The following is a 20,277-nucleotide window of genomic DNA, read 5'->3' as shown; positions in this document are numbered from 1 at the left end:
GATCATGGTGAAGCGATAACTACTATTCATTAGGTCATATTTATGGGCCAGAAAAACTTTAGGAGATTCGGAGTCGGTCGTCCAAATTAATGCCGATGGTGTTGGACTATAGCATATGAAAATCAGGGAATCATCCTAAATTCCTATTTTATGGTCCTAAAACTCCAAAAGACGAGGAACGGTCATGGCAAAACGATGGCTATTTTTTATTAGGTAATTTTTTATGGGCCCTCAAATATTAGGAGATTTGAAGTCGGACGCCCGTATTCATGCGGATGGCGTGGACTATAGCACATGCAAATCTGGGTGTCATCCTAAATTTTTGTTTTATGGTACTAAAATGCCAAAAAAATGAGGAACGATCATGGTGAAGCAATGACTGTTGTTCATTAGGTAATTTTTTTATGGTTCCGCAAAATTTTAGAAGATTCGGAGTCAGTCATCCGAATTCATGCAGATGGCATGGATTATAGCACGCGAAAAATCGAGGAATCGTCCAAAATTTCTATTTTATGGCCCCAAAATGCCAAAAAATGAGGAACGCTCATAGCGAAGAGATGCCTTATTCATTAGGTCATTTGTTATGGGCCTGCAAAATTTTAGGAGATTCGAGGCCGGTCTACCGAATTTAGGCAGATGGCATGGGCTATAGCCTACGAAAATTTGAGAATCATCCTAAATTCCTGTTTTATGGCCCTAAAATATCAAAAAGTAGGAATGATCATTACGAAGGGATGACTATTATTCACTAGGTAGGTTTTTATGGGCCCGCAATATTTTAGGATATTCGGATTCGGTCGCCCGAATTAATGCAGAGGGCTTGGATTATAGCACACGAAAATCAGGGAGTCGTCCTGAATTCCTATATATTTTATGGCCTTAAAAGACCCAAAATGAGGAATGGTCATGGCGAAGCGATAACTATATTCATTATGTCATTTTTTATCGGACTGCAATACTTTAGAAGATTCGGAGTCGGTTGCCCGAATTCATGCAAATGATACCTATAGCACACGAAAATCTATGAATCATCCTGAATTGGGGTTTTATTGCCATAAATTGCAAAAAACGAGTAATTGTCATTGCAAATCGACAACTATTGCTCATTAGGTCATTTTTATGGCCCGCAAAATTTAGGAGATTCGGGGTCGGTTGCACGCATTCATGTAGATGGCGTGGACTATGCACACGAAAATCTAGGAATAATCTTGAATTCCTGTTTTAAGGCCCTAAAACACTAAAAAATGAGGAATGATCATAGCGAAGAGATGACTATTGTTCATTAGGTTATTTTTTATGGGCCCCAAAATTATAGGAGATTCGGAGCCTGTCGCCTGAATTCATGCATATGGCGTTGACGAAACTTTGGGAATCGTCTTGAATTCATGTTTTATGGCCCTAAAATACCAAAAAACCGAGGCTATGATTATTGTTCAATAGGCCATTTTTTATAGGCCCACAAAATTTAGGAGATTCGGGGTTGGTCGCTCGAATTCAAGAAGATGGCGTGGACTATTGCGCACGAAAATCTGGGAATCGTCCTGAAGTCATGTTTTATGGCCCTAAAATGCCAAAAAACGAGAAATTGTCATGGCGAAACAATGACTACTATTCATTAGGTCGTTTTTGTATGATCACAAATTTTTAGGAGATTCGGAGTCGGTAATCTGAATTCATGCAGATGACGTAGACTATAGCAAACGAAAATCTGGGAATCGTCCTGAATTCCTATTTTATGGCCCTAAAACGTCAAAAAATGAGGAGCAATCATGGCAAAGCAATAATTATTATTTAGGGAAAAAGGCCATTATTACCCCTGTACTTTTGAAAATCATCCACGTTCGTCCCCTGTTACACTTTAGGTTCAATCTCCACCTTACTGTTAATAAAGTTTATACAATTACCCGTCCAAGTAGCAGCTGACCCCATCTCTTTTTTCCAACTCAGCTGCCAACTAAGATGCCAATTGGGACTTCCACTCACTTATTAGACCCAAACCCAATGGCCATTTAGTCCCCCATAACCCAATTTCAGTCAAATAAATTTGACACATACCCAGCGTCTTCTTCTCCCCCAAAATAAACTCCATTGCTAAAACCTTCCATCCGACTGAAATCTTCCCAAAAAATCCTCTTTATTTCATTGTCGTCGTTACTTTGGTTGTTAAATGTTGCAAGCTAGCTGTTCATTACAGATTAGGTGTCGTTGTGGCATTATAGCCAAACACTTCACTTTGTCTACTCCATATAACCCTGGAAGAAAATTCTACAAATGTTCGAGGCCCAAGATTACCATATTTTTCAGTTCTCTTCTTCTTTTTTGGTTAATAATTTATTTCAACTTTGAAAATTAAATCTTCTTTTTGATTTATATTTGACAGGCTAATTCATGTGGGTTTTGGGAATGGGAAGATGAAATCTTTTTGCGAAGTGATTAGACTAATATTAAAGATGTAACATCATCGATTGAGGAGATTAAGATGCAAAGGGACAAATTGAATGAAGAAGTAATTGCCATGAAGGCTATACACCAATATGAAGTGGATAAAGTTGTCAAGTTGGAAGATAAACTTGCAAAGACAAGGATGTTGCTTATGATTTCTTGGGGATTGTTTATTGGTTATTTTGTGGCCTCGATGATGAAGTGACTATTTTGCAAATTCAAAGTTGTTGATGTTGAGTTTTATATGTGTAGCCATGTTGTACTAGTATTTGTATGTTCTTTGATTATGATGTTGTAGTAGTATTTGTTGTGAAAGGGTTTTTCTCCTTTATTGTATACTCCATTTCCTAAACATGTTTGTTTTTTTTATAAGATATGTTTGGTTGTTCCTAAACATGTTCTTTGTTTGCTTTCTAAATAACTACACCCAAGTGCAAAATTTAAAAACAAAATAAAACAAACTACAGCAGCAAGCTGCAAATAACTGGATACAAAGCTTTAAAATTGAAACACTTACAAAATGGAAAAATGGAAAACTGGAAAACTAAATACCCTATTATCTAGATGTAAAATTGCTAACTACATAACCAGAATTCCGTCATTGAAAATGGAACTCCAACAGTCAACATTCATAACATTAATAGCATTCACCTACATTCACCAACTATCAACATTCATAAAGTGAGTTTATAAGACAGTTGGATACCATATTATAACCCCAAAAAGATGTCTAACACCTAGCTATATCATGGCATCCAACTGTCACAATTAAACAACCACAACCAAAATATAAAGTTTATTGACATGGCAGTAATTACAACACATCCAAAAATTTACAAATGTTCAATACTTGAAGCAAAGTCTCATCATTTTTGCTCCTTACTACTACCCTTTCTTGCATTCAACTTCTTCAACCTTTGCTTGTTTAACTGATTTCCAGTGATGGCAGATGTTCCCAGCCATGTTAGGCCTTTTGCTGAGAAAGTAAGCTTTGAAGGCTGACTTGCACCACTTGAATCACCAACAAATCCAATTTGCCTGGTTGCAATTGGTATATTTTGCTGCCTCAGCTGGAGTCTTGTCCTTGCTTCTGAGATGCTCTTTGGCCTTACAGTTATGTCAGGCTTAGGTTCAAAGTTAGGGATCTCAAAATCTGGATAATTGCTAGTTGGAAGTTGCCGTTGAACAGTAGGGGTTGGCATAAACACAAAGTTGTTGGACTGACTGTTTTGACTTGGATGGGGTGCTGATAAATGAAAGTCCTCTTCAGTTGGGATATCTACAGCTACTGGTAATGTAGGTTGTTCAGTAACAGGTTCATCAACCAAAGTTCTTTGCTCTTTGTTCTGCTTTCTCCTTGAATTGCCACTCATTGGTTGTTCTCTTTTAGAGTGCTATTATCAAATAGAACACAATAATATGTTAGAACAAGGCAGAAAAAACAGAACAAGGCATACTTATATTCAACAAACAAGATTACCTTGGCACAACATTTAGCATTATGTCCAGTTTCTCCACAGTTATTACATGTCATGACTTTCCTTTTTTGGATTGAGACCATTGTCCTTGCCTATTGGTTGACTCATTTGTCTCTTTTGTTCTTTTTACTTTTGGTATGCCAGCTTGCCTTACAAATTCAGGTGGGTCCATCTTCTGGGAGGGCTCTATCTTCCAGAACTTTTCTCCTCTCACAGATTATAACTTATGAGAATAAGTCTGGAGATATGTCTCTTTTGAAAGAAACCAGTGAATCTCACTCAAAGGATCTTGCTTCTTGTACAAGAGGGCACAGATTGCATGAGGATGTGGGATTCCACAAAGGTCACATGTTCTGCAAGTGCATTTTTTTGCCCCCAAATTGACAATATGCCTGTCACTACCTTCTGTCACCTCATAACCTTGGTCAGCACTGCCATTCAGATGACACTTTTGTACAATCCTCATAAATTGATTATACAAGTTTAGAGTCTTAGGACTATACTCACCTCCCCACCCCATAACTTCAGCTTCATTATCATTCAACATATTCATAACCTTGATTCTTATCTCCTCTAACATCTTTATAATTGGCTTCTGTCTAGCTTGCAGTATCCATGAATTGAAGGACTCAGTCAAGTTATTATCAACTGACGACTTCTTGCATGTAGTATCAAAGAAGGCCCTACTCCAGCAGGTAGGTGGATACCTTAACAAATCTTCAACATCAGCTTTACCATCATCATCCACTTGGCTCATACTCTTCAACTGATCTTAGAAGTCCTCCTCATAGGTACTCCAAGCTGCCCACCACAGATATTTTTCGTATTCCCCAGATCCCCATCTCTTGCACCAGTTTGCTTCTATGTGTCTAACACAAAATCTGTGGTGTGCCTCAGGAAGCACTCCTGAGATTGAGTCAATTAGCCCCTACATATATAGGAAAGAAGAAGTATGAGAATCTATATGTACATATTGGAAAAATAATAAAATAATAAAGGGAAATAGTGAAGTAACGTTTTCATACCTTTTGCATATCTGAGATGAAAGTGATTCCTTCACCCATCTTAAGGTCCAAAGACATTTGGAGAAGAGTTAAAAACCACTTCCATGTGACTTTTGTTTCTTTATCCACAATAGCCCAAGCTAATGGATAAAAGTGGTTTGACGAGTCTAGACTAACTACCATCAAGAGTTGATCCTTAACTTTCCCTTTCAAAAAAGTTTCATCCAACCCTATAAAGGGCCTCAACCCACTCTTAAACCTCATCTTTATTGCATGAAAACATATGTACATCCTTAGGAATCTTTTCTTGCCTTCAGCAAGAGCATCCTTTGATAAGTTAACTACTACATCACTTTCAGGATTACTACACTTCAATTCATTAACATATGCAACCAACTTATTATATGCATCAGTAAAACTACCTTCCAAATTCTCCAAAATCAATCTTTTTGCCCTCTTACACTTTGACTCACTAACATTTACATTAAATGTAGCCTTCAAGCTTGCCTTTATCTCTTTAACCTTAATGGTTGGATTTTCTTGTAACCCTCTCTTGAAGTATTCAGCAATGGTCTTGGAATTAACTCTATGATTCTCATATGCAGGTTCACAAGTGTGCTCAGAATGTAAATTCCTGAATTCAGCCCCACGCCCTGAAGTATTCCTAGATATGTGGCATACAAAAGGGCATCCAGCTTCACAAATGTACCTAAGCCTAGTTGGGTCACTTTTAACTTGCTCTGACCCATAACCATTTGCAAGTGCATACATATTTATAACTTTCCTAGATTCAGCAATGTCTTTGAATGTCATTGACCTATCCAACTCTTTATATTCATTTAATTTATGATTAGCGTCTCTCTTCTTTTGTTTAAAAAGTTTCTCTAGTGTATCACAGTCATAGTTAGAAGAAACAACATTTTCATTGTCATCACAACTATCAGTTTCATCACAATCCGTGGCAGCTTCAAGTTCATCAGGTTCATCATTCTCATTGTGATGGATTATATTAGGTACATTAATACTTGGCTCACAATCCTCTACAGCAAATATATTAATAACATTAAACTGTTCATTCACAAGGTCCAGTAAAGTCCTAATGCCATAATCACCTTCTATTTCATAAATTGAACCAGAAGGACCATTAACTACTAATTGTTGGACTCCTATATACCCCAAGTTAGAAATATATTCATCCACTAAATCATTGTAGGAAAGCAAGTCAGATTCAAAACCTTTCTTAATGTGCCAGAATTTTCTTGAGTATGCTATGAGTGGCTTCTTGACCCACTCTCCACCATAATGAAAGACTAAATCTAGTAGGACCATTGATAGTAAACTGCAGAATAAATTAGTACTGAGAAAATTAGGATGGGGAAAAAGAATAAGGACAGTTAAAATAAAGGCATAAAGATAATAAAATAGAATCAGCCACAAATTCAATAATGCAAGTCAACATTAAGCAGCCATGGATATGGGGACCATACATTAAAGTATTATATGGAATAAAGTGTGCCAGCCTCACCCTTCAATATTAAAATTCTGATTCACTTCTTTTCTACAAAAAAAAAAAAAAAATTGGGACCACAAAATATTATAATCGAAACCCTAAACCACCAAAAGGCTTCCAATACCAGATGAGGCACATGCAAACAAAAAGAGTAAAGAAAGGGTTTATTACTGTAAAACTACATGCAAGTGAATACAAAAGCAAAGCACACACTACCCAGCTTGAAATTATCGTCAAATATAGGAGAAGTGAAAACCATAACCAACAAAGAATTATTCAGTAAACCATAACTTCAATAAATACAAAATCAGAAAAAATTAGAAACCCTATGACAACTACAAACACCTATCAACTTCAAATAATCGAAAAAGAAAAGGGTTTATGGAAACCTAACCAACAAAGAACAAATCTGAAAGGGGTTCGGAAAACTTTCTTCGGAATTTTTTTTGGGATAACTCAAGATAAGAGATTAAACTAACAAAAAAATCAATTTTGGGAGAAAATTTTCTTACCTTGCTTGAAATCGCCACTGGAAGCAAGGATCCTGACCGGTGTTGATTCTCTTTTTTTCTTTGAAGTACCAGAAGATTCGAGCAAATAAGTGAATAAGGTTTTGATTTTCAGACGGGTTTAATCTATTTATTTGATGGGTTTTCGGTTACGGGTTACTGGTCAGTAAGATTTGGGAGTAGGTTTGGGTTTGGATCTAATAAGTGAGTGGAAGTCCCAATTGGCAGCTTAGTTGGCAGCTGAGTTGGAAAAAAGAAATGGGGTCAGCTGCCACTTGGACGGGCATTAGGGTTAGGGGTAATTGTATAGACTTTATTAACGGTAAGTTGGAGATTGAACCTAAAGTGTAACGGGGGACGAACGTGGATGATTTTGAAAAGTACAGGGGTAATATTGGCCTTTTTCCCTATTATTTATTAGGTCATTGTTTATGGGCCCGCAAAATTTAGGAGATTCGGAGTCGGTCGCCCAAATTCATGCAGTTGGCGTGGACTATATCACACAAAAATCTGGGAATCGTCATGAATTTCTTTTTTTGGCCCTAAAATGTCAAAAAATAAGGAACAATCATGCAAAACGATGACTGTTGTTCATTAGGTCTTTTTTATGGACCCATAAAATTTTAGAAAATTCGAGACTGATCCCTGAATTTGTGTAGATTGTGTGAACTATAGCACACAAAAATTTGAATTCATGTTTTATGGCCCTAAAATGTCAAAAAATGATGAACGGCGATGGCGAAGCGATGACGATTGTTCATTAAGTCGTTTTTAATGGACCCATAATTTTAGGAGATTTGGAGCCAATCGCTTGAATTCATGGAGATGGTGTGGGCGAAAATCTGGGAATCGTCCTAAATTCCTATTTTATTACCCTAAAATGCCAAATAACAAGGAACAATCATGGTAAACTGATGACTATTGTTCATTAGATCGTTTTTTGTGGGCCCGCAAAATTTTAGGAGAGCGTCCTGAATTCCTATTTTATGGCTCTAAAATGCCTAAAACAAGGAACAATGACTATTGTTTATTAGATTGTTTTTGATGGGCCCACAAAATTTTTGGCGTTTCGGAACGCGTCGCTCAAATTCATGAGATGGCGTGGACATTAGCACACGAAAAATTGGAAAGCGTCGTCAATTCCTGTTTTATAGACCTAAAATGCCAAAAAATGAGAAACGGTCCTGGCGAATCAATAAGTGTTCATTAGGACATTTTTAACGGGCTCATAAAATTTGAGGCGATTTAGAGCTACGAGTTGATGAAGATGGTGTGGATATTAGCACTCGGAAAAATAAAAATCGTGTTGAATTCTTATTCTATGGCCCAAAAATGCCAAAAAACGAGTAGATATGAATAATCACTACGTTCGTTAGGTCGAAATTATCATTCAAATGGGAACTAATCCCTGAACTAAAATGCAACAACATTGAACTCAGTAAAATTCTACAAGTGAAATCTCGGAAGAGTAATGTATAGACAGACCTTACTCCTACCCTAAAAACGTAGAGATGCTATTTTCGATAGACCCTTGAAGAAAATAAACAATAGAAATAAGCGATATAACAACAAACCCTGAACTAAAAAGTATGACAACAATTTATACTAATTGACCTAACCCATGTACAACAATATAATCAATGTATGCTCTTCAGCAAAGGTGAAAACTTTAAATCTTACAGCTATAACACAACTCTGAAGAGGAAATTTCACTAGAATTCTACATCAAAAGAATTTCCAAATCCCAGTCTTTCTCCATGTAGAACGTCCTCTGAACCCCAAAGGGGTGCTTACAAACAGGCAACCCAATGATTTCCTTGGACTACTATAACCTCACATTTAAATACATCTTTCAAGAAAAGAATCACTATCTAGTTTGGTTTTCATCATCTTCAGCAATGTCAAACAGGAATTTTGGGAGGGATGCAATACGAGGAAGATGAAGGAGCAAGTCGCCAAAGGAGTCTCTCCTTGGAATACTTGGTGTCAGCTTACCACCAGCAAAATCCTTGGCGTCCTCTTCGCCATTTCCCTTGCTCTCACATGCAGAAGAGCTACAAGCATCATTAGATTGAATAGGTTTTTGCAGATGATTTTCTCCATTAAAATGGGACTCGTGAGACGCACTAGGATCCTGCAAGAGGCAGCATAGAGAATTGACCTTCTTCAGGAGAGATTTCTCGTCCGATGTTGCACATTGAGTGTCACTCAGCCACACATGTGCTATGTCCTCCAGTATGCCCTTGCATTCTAACGCCTGATCAGAAGGCAAGTTTCCGGAACTAATCTGTTCTGATATGCAGTTTTCAATGTGGCTGACAAGGTCAGTCATAGACATTGATGGACGAAGTCCTGGCACCTTCAACTGCTCAAAGTTTCTCATCCCCTCAGGATCATAGCCTATGCTGTTTGCATTCCCTTCAATAGCAGGTGTATCCATCACTGTACATCAGAAGAATAATCACTAGTGACAACTTTGGCATAACAACTTTTAACATACAGAAGTCGGTTACTATTGCATGTTATATGTAAATACTAACCCAGTGTCAAAAAATCTAGTATCCGAACTTCAACAGCTTCAACAAATCGAAAATGCATAAAAATGGGACACTAACTATCTTGCTTCGTTTCATTATCTAAACCAGTCTAGCGACGCATATGCAACTTTGGATAATCCAGACCAAGACTATAGGGAAGCACCAACTTCACAACACATTCGAAAAGGACCATGAATTGTTAGCTTTTTTATCTAGGTACCTCTGTTTAGTCAAACTTACGCAATTTTTGATCAATCCTGACCCAGAAACTACAAATTGTAGGCATGAAAAAGAGATTTTCAACATAATTGTATCATGAACTTGAAGATCACAGCGACCATAGACCTCAAAAACAAGTGGTCCATCAGAAAGATAATATCCTTGTATAAGGACAAAACAATCATCTTCCCCATCACTCATCTCAGGAGCAGAAAATTGACAAGGATATCAACAGGGAAAAAGAAGATAACACAAGTACTCCATTAAGAAAACCAAATAGTAAGACAAGTTAAAAAGTGAGGCTGAAGATGAAAATGTAGACATGGCATCAGATCAGAACTCCTTGCCCCAAGAAATAAAAAATAAATAAATAAAGAGAAGATGGAATCAAACACCACAGGGGTGGAGGAAAGGAGTTACCAAAGTCCAATAGCACAACTAATTATTGCATGTATGCATGTAAACTAGCAAGTATAAAACATGTATACCAGAATGATTTTGCCAAAAGCAACACATTTTCACTAATGAAAATGAATCTGAATCTACTAGATACATTTTCCATGGTTGACGTCTCATAATATTGAGGTCATAGCTTACGAACAAACAGTTGATGTTTGCACCTGGAATATAAGAACAGGAGGGAAGAACTATTTACCTGAGCTTGGAGAAGGGCTATCCTTAGACAAACGTTCACGGGCTGCACCAAGGAGATCAGGTTGTTCAAAAGTCAAGGAAGATGACTGTACTGCAGCAGGTGATGCTGCATCTTGGAAGCTTGATAGTGGGGATCCCGTGTCAGACCCAACTGGATCGAAGACATGGGCGTTAAACTCGTCAGGATTTTCAAGCATAGTAGCTTTTGTATCAAAATATGGAGATTCCAACGCCTTTTCAGGCTGTTCGCTCAGAAAGTTAAGTCGGACGTCACACTGGATCAATTTTTCATAATGCTTATTCAAGACACCAGGTGGACACTGTAGAAAATGTTGCCTATACAGATCACACAAAAAAGTTATCTCCAATAGCATTAGAAGTTAAACTACTCAACTATGGTATAAATAAGGTGATTCAGTTCCTTCTCAAAAAAAAAAAAAGGTGATTCAGTTTTTCAATGCTTGGTGCATCTTTAAGGTGGGGGGATCTCAACCCCATTGCTTAGCTGGCTTTTCGACGTATTGGCCTAACAGGAGGATTTTCAATCCCATTCTGGAAGGACTAGCAGGTATCACGATAACCCTAGTGATAACATTATTCTGCAGATTATACAGAAACTACCATATTAGCCCTTCTCGCAGGCACACACACTATGATACCACCCCAGCACTCCACTCCGACCTACCATGCCTACTTCCTAGCACAACCCTCCCACCTAATTTTATTAGTTTTCATTATTATCAATACAACAACAAGGGTATAATTGTCAAAGAAAGAATATTGTTCTGAATAACAATCGTTGATCTAATTATTGAAGAAGAGCAATCTTGGATCTAATTCCGGGAAACAAACACATAAAAGAGTCCAATTTATCAAATCCCATGCATAATCCCCTCATCACCACATACCATCCCCACGATATTAACCCATTTAGGCATTCCAATCTCACCTAACAGACAGTCCCCTTGCTGAAGCTGATAACCTAGAAGGTTCTTATTTTTATTGGATAAATAAGCCAGAAGGTTCGATCACAAAACTCACATAAAGGAGGGCTAAGGAGTATTTACAGCCGCATGGAAATAGTCTAACATGATTAAAGTAATCTAGAAGGCAGGTATAATAAACATGATCCAGCATGTGAATAAAACAAACTCTAGTGACTAAAAAACATATGTTACGGGGGGTGATAACACAAAACATCATAGCGAACTAAGTATAAATTCTCAAGCAGTCATTTCCTAACAGGAAGTAAAAATTATTTACCTATGCAAGCTAGCCTGTCCATCAGTAAAATCTGAAGTTGCTTGCCATAGTGTATGCTTTCTGGGTTGTGGATTTGTCTCCCTGAAGAAGAGAGGCTGTCGAGCCAGCTGAATCACAGAAAACCATAAACTAAAAATTGAAGAAAATACTACAACTCCTGACGTACTAAATGAAGGGTTAGAGTGCCAGTATAATTATTCTTTCAAGCATTAGAAATGTTCCGTTCACAGGATGAAGTATTTTTGGCCTAGAAAGTTCTTTTGTAGGAAAAATAAGTATGCAATATGGTAGAGTGACCCTTTACTTTGGTGCTGCATTATAAAGTTCTTCCGTAGGAAAATAAGTATGCAATATGGTAGAGTGACCCTTTACTTTGGTGCTGCTAATAAATAATGCTTATAATTAGGCTCTGAAGCAATTAGTATGGAGACTAAATGCTTACCACAAGAGTCAAACTGCCCGGACCATTCTCTGGACAGTTCGCCTTCAATCCCATGATATCCGACCACTGAATCTCAATTTTACTTTTCAGCCCACCTTCAAGAATTTCCCAAACAAGTTTATGCTTAGCAAAGTAACACTTCGCCACCAAATCACCTTCATATCTAGATGCATACTAAAACAAAATAGAAAAAGTTAGCCAAAAGCAAATTATTCACAGATAATCATATCACGACAGACAAAAGGTTCATGGTAATTACTTCCCAAGACCCTATCCTTAGAAGTGAACCGGAAAAATTTGATGCCTTCAGCTTGTCAGTTGCTCCTGAAGTGGCCGCACCCCGTGTTCCCTTTTTGCTTACAGCAGTAGAGTTTTCAGCTGGTGTGGGCGCAACAGATGAAGCATTGTTCTGTGACAGCCTCATCTGGATTAAATCTAAGAGAGATGGACTCTTTCTCAACCTCAGACCTAAAGGACTTGGCTCATCAAGCGGATTATATTCTGGAGGAGGAACTGGAAATTCATTATTTCCAGCATTCCACTGTAAAGAAAGCAGGAGGGCAGTTAAGTAGCTGAAAGTTGGGTCCCTTAGTCACAGGTCAAATGCAAATAACAAACAAGCTCAGAATAATATCAGGGACAAATGTAAAATATCTGAAAACTTGGGAAGTGACTTTGCAAGAAGAAAAGGACTTCTTTAGCCCTGTACAGCTAAAATTTGCTGCCTGTACCATAAAATGAGCTAAGGCCTTATTCTTGATTCAAATGCTCGTCATCATGATAGAGTGGAGTATGCTTACCAATATGCGCTTTCACCATCCTAAAAGCAAGGAATTATGTATCTTAACAATACATTAATCATCTGTCTAGTGTTACCAGTTCCAGTATTCCAGAAATGTTGGTACCCCTTTGGCGTCTTTTCTTCTTTCATTAACAATTACTTGACACAATGGATAACAGTCAAACCTCTACCCACTTTTCCCATGCCAAAAAGACTGATCAGCCGTATTTGACAGTAAAGTTCCAAATTCCTCATCTAAAATATAAAGATCAGTTATTATTCTTCTTAATCAGAGACTCCATAGTTTTACGTGTTCCAGTCATAAAAACTCAACACCCTTCTTCAATGATGGATATTTTCCTGTACTGAAGTTGGCTCTCTTTTCACTTGATCTAATCTCTTAATCTCCATTTGATCATATTTTCTACGGCAGCGCATTTGCACTCACTTCAAATAACCTATGATTCAGGCTAGTTGATACTCTGGCCGATGGCACACTGAAGAAAGCTTAAGAAAATAATAAATTCGTCAACATAAAGCTCCCTAGTTGACTCATCTTTTAATATCACTTACCATGTCAAACTCACCTCACCAGTTAGACTAGCTCAAGCGACAAAGAAAAATAGTTAAAGTCCCAAGGATCAATAGTTCCTAGATTTGATTTTCTCAATTAGTAGGATCCAAATTATCTCTTATCCCTCCGCACCAAGAAAAGGACAGAAATTATAACTAAATAATTACCCAGTTCATTTTCTTTTTCTTATTTGTCAGTCTGGTGGGAGTCAATGCATATACCTAAGCAATATACAGCCACCCAAAAATTGCAAATATTACCCTGTTCATTATTTCATACAAGAATCCATTGCTATAAGGATGTAAAAAAGGTCATACTAACATTAACGCGCTATATCCTACTCAAAACCAACGGATTTTGCATTCATTAAATAGTTAAAGTTCAACCAAATTACCACTAACTCCTCAGCACTCTAAACAAATCAACCCAAAACATCCAATATGTTTTCTCAGTTTTTTTACTTTACAAAAAGCAATTCCTCTTCTAAAATCGCTTTCTTCTACCAGAAAAGGAAGAGGCACTTTCAGTTCAAAAGCCATAATGCACAACATCAAACACAAATAAACATCAGAAAAAAACTTCCTTTGTCCCATCTTATGTGGCACACTTTCTCTTCAAATCTGTCCTAAAAAGAATGACACATTTCTATATTTAGAAAAAATTTAATTTTAAACTTCTCATTTCTCCTAATGAGACATTATAGTCACACAATCTATATCTTGTTTTAAGACCACAAGTTTGAAAAGCCTTCCTTTCTTTCTTAAACTACGCGCCCAATCAAACACGGAACAGAGTAATCCTATTTTGTAACTACAAATAGGTTCCCTCCAGATAAACCAGGAAACATACTTTTCTAAAAGGAAAAAAATAAACAATTCAACTTTAAGCTTACCATTTTATCCTTAAATGAAATATTTCATTAAGTTTCAAAAGTCTATTTTTCTTAGTCAAGCACTATCACATAAAATCGAACCGAGGAGTAACTACAACTACTTTTGATAACTATAAATACCGTTGATAATTACAAATACTTCTGATCCAAATAAATTAACGAAACATTTAAAGAGAAAAAAAAACCTGATTAACTTGCAAAGAAGACTTGGGCCGTTTAGTGAGGGGGCCATATTCATCTTCAAGAGAATCCTCTACTTCCATTTTCACCGTTAAGTTTGCCATTCCTAACGACTTCATCAACTGTACCATTAAAATCCCAAAACCAGAAATAAAATAAAATTGTAGAATCGATTAAATCAAAATTGAGATTCAGAGGATAGTGTTAAATTTGGGCAAAAAAAAATGAAATTTAACGCCTAGGTTTTTTGGATTTGAATTTGAATTGGAAGTGAAGAATCCAAAAACCCTAGGAATATAGAGAGAAAATTTGGGATTCTCCTTTTCTTATTGCGGGGATTGAAAATGGGGAATATTTTGTTTTTAAAAAAAATTATTTGTATATATAAAGTGGTGGAGAAAGCGAAAATAAGCAAGAAAGCTAAGTCCAATAATTGGCAGAAACTTGATTTGACTATTTTGTCCCCCGAGTTGGATCCGCAATATATTCGGGTCAGAAACTCTTTTTTTTGGTTTTAAAAGACTATTACTAATTAATAAAACATTACAGGGAGCTGCATGGAGTTGCAGAGTTACACGTATACATACTACGATTACTAACTATCCTGGCAACCAGGGGCGGATGCATGCTAGTTGGAGCGGTGTCATCCGACACCGCTTCGTCGAAAATTTTTACTAAATATATATATACACACAGTGTAGCAAAAGAACTATGCTAATTAAATAACGCTATTTGATAAACTAGTTCGCCTGGTCTGATGGGCAGCGCCCCTTTTTGCACCTAAAGACCGGGGGATCGAAACACACTCAAAGTTTTTGCACATTTTTAAAGCATTTTAGTTTAAAATTAGATTATGTAAGGATTGAACTCTCTATCCTCTAAGCTAAAAACATTAACTAAAGTGATAAATAAATAAACAAATATAACATGCAATTAGTTTAGTATAAATTAAAAGGATTTATTACTATAATTTTAAAAAAAGAATTACTCTAATTTTTATACAATATACAACTTCTGAGTGACCAGATTCATTGGTGTTACTCTTCTCAATTTTTTTTATGTAGTTTTAGCGATTTGTTTCTTAAGTAATGACACCGCTTGCAAAAAATCCTGCGTACGCCCCTGCTGGCAACGCATTAATCATCATCATCTAGGTTTAGTAAGTTACGATTACACAAATGGCTGCTAGATGAAGCTATGTCAGAGGCATTACAAAAAGATGTCACATAAGGCATTAGTTGTCTACTACTACTAGTAGTTGAACTGTATTGAAGGCTCTGCTGATCAAGTTGTAGGTTTTCCATAGCGAAAGGTGGTGGTTGTCCCAAAAAAGTGATGTTGGATCTAGTGATCTCCATGCCAAAATGTGCTAACTGGTCCGCAACAATGTTCTGCTCCCTATAAACATGTTGTGGAGAAGGACTACCCAACTGGTGAATCAGGTACCTGCAATCATTAAGTATAGGTTAGTATGTTGTAGCGTTGGGTTTGAGATTTTCAATTACCTGTGTGGCATCCATATTTATTTCCATAGGTTTGAGATTATGATGAAGTGCAAGTTGGAGCCCATGTAGCAGTGCTAAAGCTTCGATTTTTGTCACTAGTTGGTCGTCGGGAGGAGTTGAGATATCAAGGTTGCCCACAAAAGTCCAGTACCCAATTGCCCTTGTCATCTCTGATACCTCCCCCCCAAAGCCTGTTTTTGGGTTTGAAGGCTTTACAGCCCCATCTGTATTAAGTTTATAAGAGTTTGGTGGGGGTGGCTTCCATTTGTTTAGAGTATGTGTTTTTGGCCTTCTAACTGTGAAGGAGTTAGTGAGGTAAAAGAATTCTGCTGCATGGTTAAGAATATCAGGCGACTGTGGTTGTTTGGAGCCTATTTCATAGCAGTTGTAGTTTCATGTTTTCCATAGGTGCCAAAGTATAAAAGGAATAAGAATAGTGTTGGGTATTTGTTGGTGGCTGCTTAAGGTGTTTTTTTTAAGCAGCTTCTGTAGCCAAAAGTGAGGCGGAGTGTTATTGTAGTTGATTTTATTTATGAAAGACGTGAGTTGAAATTTGGACCAGCATTGTTGAGCATTGGCACAGGAGAAAAAAATATGGGGAATAGTCTCAGGAACTTGCTGACAAATAGTGCATAGGGGTGTAGGGAGGATTCCTAATCGATGGAGGTAATGTTGTGTGGGTAATCTTGCATGGCTTAATAGCCACAGAAAACTTTTTATTTTTGGGAGAGTGTGGAGTTTCCATATCCAACCTTGATTGTTGGGTGCGTCGTTATTTTTTGTTAACAATTTGTAGCAAGAATTGACCGAGAAAGTGCTTGTGAATGTGGACCCTCAGATGAGTCGATCAGGGTTGGTAGAGTATGAGGGTAAGTAAAATTGCATGATTTGTTGGAGGGTAGATGGTGGCAATCGGATGAACAGGGTGATGGGTGTATGTTGTGGTGAGTTGTGGATTAGTTCGAGGGCTCGATCCATCATTAGGGTTTGTGCTTGGGTTGTTAAGGGACCATTGATGAGAGAACGTATTTTAGTATTAGGTGCTAGTCAAATATCTTGCCAAAAATTAATCTTAGTGCCACGAGTGACTTGCCATACTGACCCTTGTTGGCAAACATTCCAACCAAGCATTAAGTGTTTCCAAAGAGTTGAATTTCTGGGGTTGTTGGCTTGGCTATGCCCATATTTAGAAAGGAGGATTGATGCCCAGTGGGATTGTTGGTTCTGAAAAAGGCGCCAAGCTGTGCTTGCAAGAAGTGCTAGGTTTTTGGCCTTTAGTTTTTGTATACCTAGTCTACCTTGAGATTTAAGAGTCGTGATAACTTCCCATTTAACCATATGCATGCGTTTTCTTTGTGCATTTGAAACCCAAAGAAAGTTTTTTTGGTATTGTTCCATTCTTTGTATTATATAGTTGGGTATTTTAATAAGTTGCATGAGATGATTGGGGATGGAGTTAAGGGTAGATTTTATAAGCGTTGCACGCCCCGCTAGTGTTAGATGATTTGTTTTCCAACCCGCTAACCTATATTTAAAGCTATCAATAATGTACTGAAAATCATTTTTGGATGGTTTGGAGGTGAAGATGGGAAAACCTAAGTATTTGCCGAAGTGTGTTCCTTCAACCATGTTAAAGGAACCTAGAATGAATGACTTAGTGTGTTGTGAGCAATTTTTAGAGAAGAATATCTTTGATTTTGCGAAGTTTATGCGATGGCCGGAGAGAGTCGTAAAGTGGTTAAGATGATCAATGATGGTGTGACAACTATTAGTCGTTATTTTGGATGCCAGAATGATGTCATCCGCAAAGAATAGATGAGAGATCGGCGGTGCTTTTTTGTTTAGGGTGATGGGAAGCCAATGATTGTGATCAACCGCTATGTTTATACTTCTTGAAAGTAGTTCCATTGTGAGGATGAACAAGTATGGTAATAATGGATCTCCTTAGCTAATACCTCTAGTAGGTAAGAAGAAAGGGGTGGGGGTGCCGTTAAAAAGTATTGAAGTGGTGGTGGTTGAGACGCATGACATTATAAGAGAAATAATTTGGTGGGGGAATTTAAAGTAAATTAGGGTTCTTCTTATGAAATCCCATTCTAAGCGATCAAAAGCCTTTTCGAGATCAATTTTAAGAATCATGTTTGAGCATTTTGCTTTAGAAGTTCTAAAATGGTGGAGCATTTCTTATACTATGCTAGCGTTGTCCGATGACCGACGATTTTTAAGGAAAGCAGATTGTGATGGATGTATTAGGTGGTCAAGGTAAAGCTTTATGCAATTGACCAAAATCTTGGTGATGACTTTATAAATGGTGTTACATAAGCTTATAGGCCTAAAATGAGAGGGATTTGAGGGACTATGCATTTTAGGAATTAAGCAGATGTGAGTTTTATTTAACTCAAGTGGAATGATGCCTGAGGAGAAAATATTTTTGCAAAAGGGTATGACTGAATATTTTAATGTTGGCCAAAAGTGTTAGAAAAATAGAGGGTGAAGACCATCTGGTCCTGGAGATTTGTGGGGGTTGAAGGAAAAGACTGCCTGCATGGTCTCTATATCCGTGAGAGGTTGTATTAGAGCGTCAATAGATGTATTACTTAAAGTATTAAAATTGGATGATTCGTGTGTTTTTTGTGAGTAAAGATGACTTGTTTGGTAAAGGTCATTATAGAAATTGGTAATCATTGATTTTAATTGATGTTCGTCATTTATCCAGTTGCCATTAGTGTCCTTGAGTGCTGTGATATGATTGCGTATCCTTCTTTTTAAGGTAGTTAAGTGAAAAAATCTAGTGTTAGCGTCTCCGTTGTTTAACCAGTTAACACGTGATTTTAGCTTCCAAAATTCTTCTTCCAAGCGTAATACTTGATTAAATTGGAGGATGAGTTCTTGTTCCAATCCTTGGAGGAAGGAACTTGTAGGGTAGTTGGCGGAGCTTTGTATTCCTAGTAGACGGGCTCTAAGAATTTTTTTTCTGATTAAAGATGTTACCAAAAGTGTTTTTATTCCATTGTTACGCTTGTAATTGGAATTTTGGAACAGCTTCTAAGTATGTTGTGTCTAACTGTCACACTTGTTGGACTAGTGAGGGAAACTAAGGGTATGTAAGTCACATTGATTCCATTCTAAAGGGAAGAGTTCTTGGTGGTGGCTGTGTGTGTAATTTTATTAGAAGAGGGCAATGATCAGAGTGTGTGCGTGGTAAGTGGTGTACTTGGGCTTCCGGGTATAATTTAAGCCATTCATAATTTGCGACAACTCGATCCAAATGTTCCAATATTAATTTACCCCTTCTACGTTTATTTGTCCATGTGTACTTGCTGCCTCGAAAACCCAAATCAAGTAAATTACAATAATTAAAACAAGCAATTAGTGAATCTGCTCTATTATTATTTATCGAGCAGCTGCCAAATTTTTCATTTGACGAAATAATATCATTAAAATCACCCCCCACTAGTCAAGGTCCCTTATAAGTATCACTACGTGTTTTAGGTTTTGCCATAGAATTTGCCTGCATTGTAATCTAGGGCTAGCATAAATAGCTGATAACATAAAGGGGAGTTCATTTTGGCATACCTGAACCATGCAGTGAATTTCTTGGTTTGTAACCGCAATTTCAGTTAAGTTGATGATTGGTTCATTCCATATGACACATATTCCTTCTACTTGTCCCTCAGAAGGTGCTTGGGCCAAGTTAGAGAAGGTTAAGTCATCCCTTAGTCATGCATAATCCTGTAAATGCATTTCAAGCAGTACCACAAGAGGTGGTTTATAATAATCAAGCACGGAGCGAAAGTTTTGACGAAATTCATCGGACTGGGCACCCCTACAATTCCATATAATAAAATTCATTGAGTTAGTGTGGGGGGTGGCTAGGGAATTGGCACCACTGTGTTGGGTGGTTGATCCTCCTGATTCTGCATCTGCATTGTCGTCCTCAGTGTCAGAGTGATCATAGCTGCAAATTTCCCCGTTGCTGGGTTCGTTGGTGGGCGTAGCTTGATCAAGCATTTTGTCACTTCCGTTGGGCAGTTGAGGATGATTTTTTTGCATACTGTTCCTTGAGGACGGTTATATGGCATCCCCCTAGTGACACTGGCTCCGGTCTGATCTCCTTCATCTCTTCTATGATTGCTGTGATTTCTTAAGGAGTAAGAAGATCTTGTTCTTCTGGTGTTGGAGGCTGAGGACTCATGGATTTGGGAGAGGGGTGAGGTTTTCGAAGGGGCTCATTGGGAACAGTGGAAGAGATGGAGGGGGTAGTGGGAGGGCTTCATGAATCCATGG

The 20,277-nt window shown here is 37.6% G+C and overlaps 2 protein-coding genes across 2 annotated transcripts; both read right to left on the bottom strand.

Moving 5' to 3' along the window:
• Nucleotides 1-4,137: 4,137 nt before the first annotated feature.
• LOC142164354 (uncharacterized) lies at nt 4,138-4,677 on the bottom strand. The gene has a single exon (XM_075222334.1). It carries the CDS (start codon nt 4,675-4,677, stop codon nt 4,138-4,140), a length of 540 nt encoding a protein of 179 aa, XP_075078435.1.
• A 3,842-nt stretch (nt 4,678-8,519) lies between these two features.
• LOC107811876 (uncharacterized) lies at nt 8,520-14,863 on the bottom strand. The gene is made up of 6 exons (XM_016636868.2): nt 14,491-14,863; nt 12,318-12,599; nt 12,059-12,232; nt 11,617-11,723; nt 10,355-10,689; nt 8,520-9,385 (listed from the first exon to the last, which is right to left on the bottom strand). The coding sequence occupies exons 1-6, from the start codon at nt 14,614-14,616 to the stop codon at nt 8,811-8,813; spliced, it is 1,599 nt and encodes a 532-aa protein (XP_016492354.1). The 5' UTR covers nt 14,617-14,863; the 3' UTR covers nt 8,520-8,810.
• Between the last annotated feature and the right edge of the window lie 5,414 nt (nt 14,864-20,277).

Source organism: Nicotiana tabacum, chromosome 9 (assembly GCF_000715075.1).
Source record: "Nicotiana tabacum cultivar K326 chromosome 9, ASM71507v2, whole genome shotgun sequence".
In the NCBI taxonomy this organism is placed as follows: Eukaryota; Viridiplantae; Streptophyta; class Magnoliopsida; order Solanales; family Solanaceae; genus Nicotiana; species Nicotiana tabacum.
This window is presented reverse-complemented; position numbering and strand designations above follow the sequence as displayed.

What these genes read in the sequence shown, in the direction of transcription:
- LOC142164354 (XM_075222334.1), bottom strand. Translation starts at nt 4,677, where the DNA reads ATGAGCCAAGTGGATGATGATGGTAAAGCTGATGTTGAAGATTTGTTA.
- LOC107811876 (XM_016636868.2), bottom strand. Translation starts at nt 14,616, where the DNA reads ATGGTACAGTTGATGAAGTCGTTAGGAATGGCAAACTTAACGGTGAAA. An exon ending in CGGGCAGTTTGACTCTTGTG is followed by an intron (nt 11,724 to 12,058) that starts GTAAGCATTTAG and finishes TCTGTGATTCAG; the next exon opens with CTGGCTCGACAGCCTCTCTT. An exon ending in TAGCCCTTCTCCAAGCTCAG is followed by an intron (nt 9,386 to 10,354) that starts GTAAATAGTTCT and finishes TCTGATGTACAG; the next exon opens with TGATGGATACACCTGCTATT.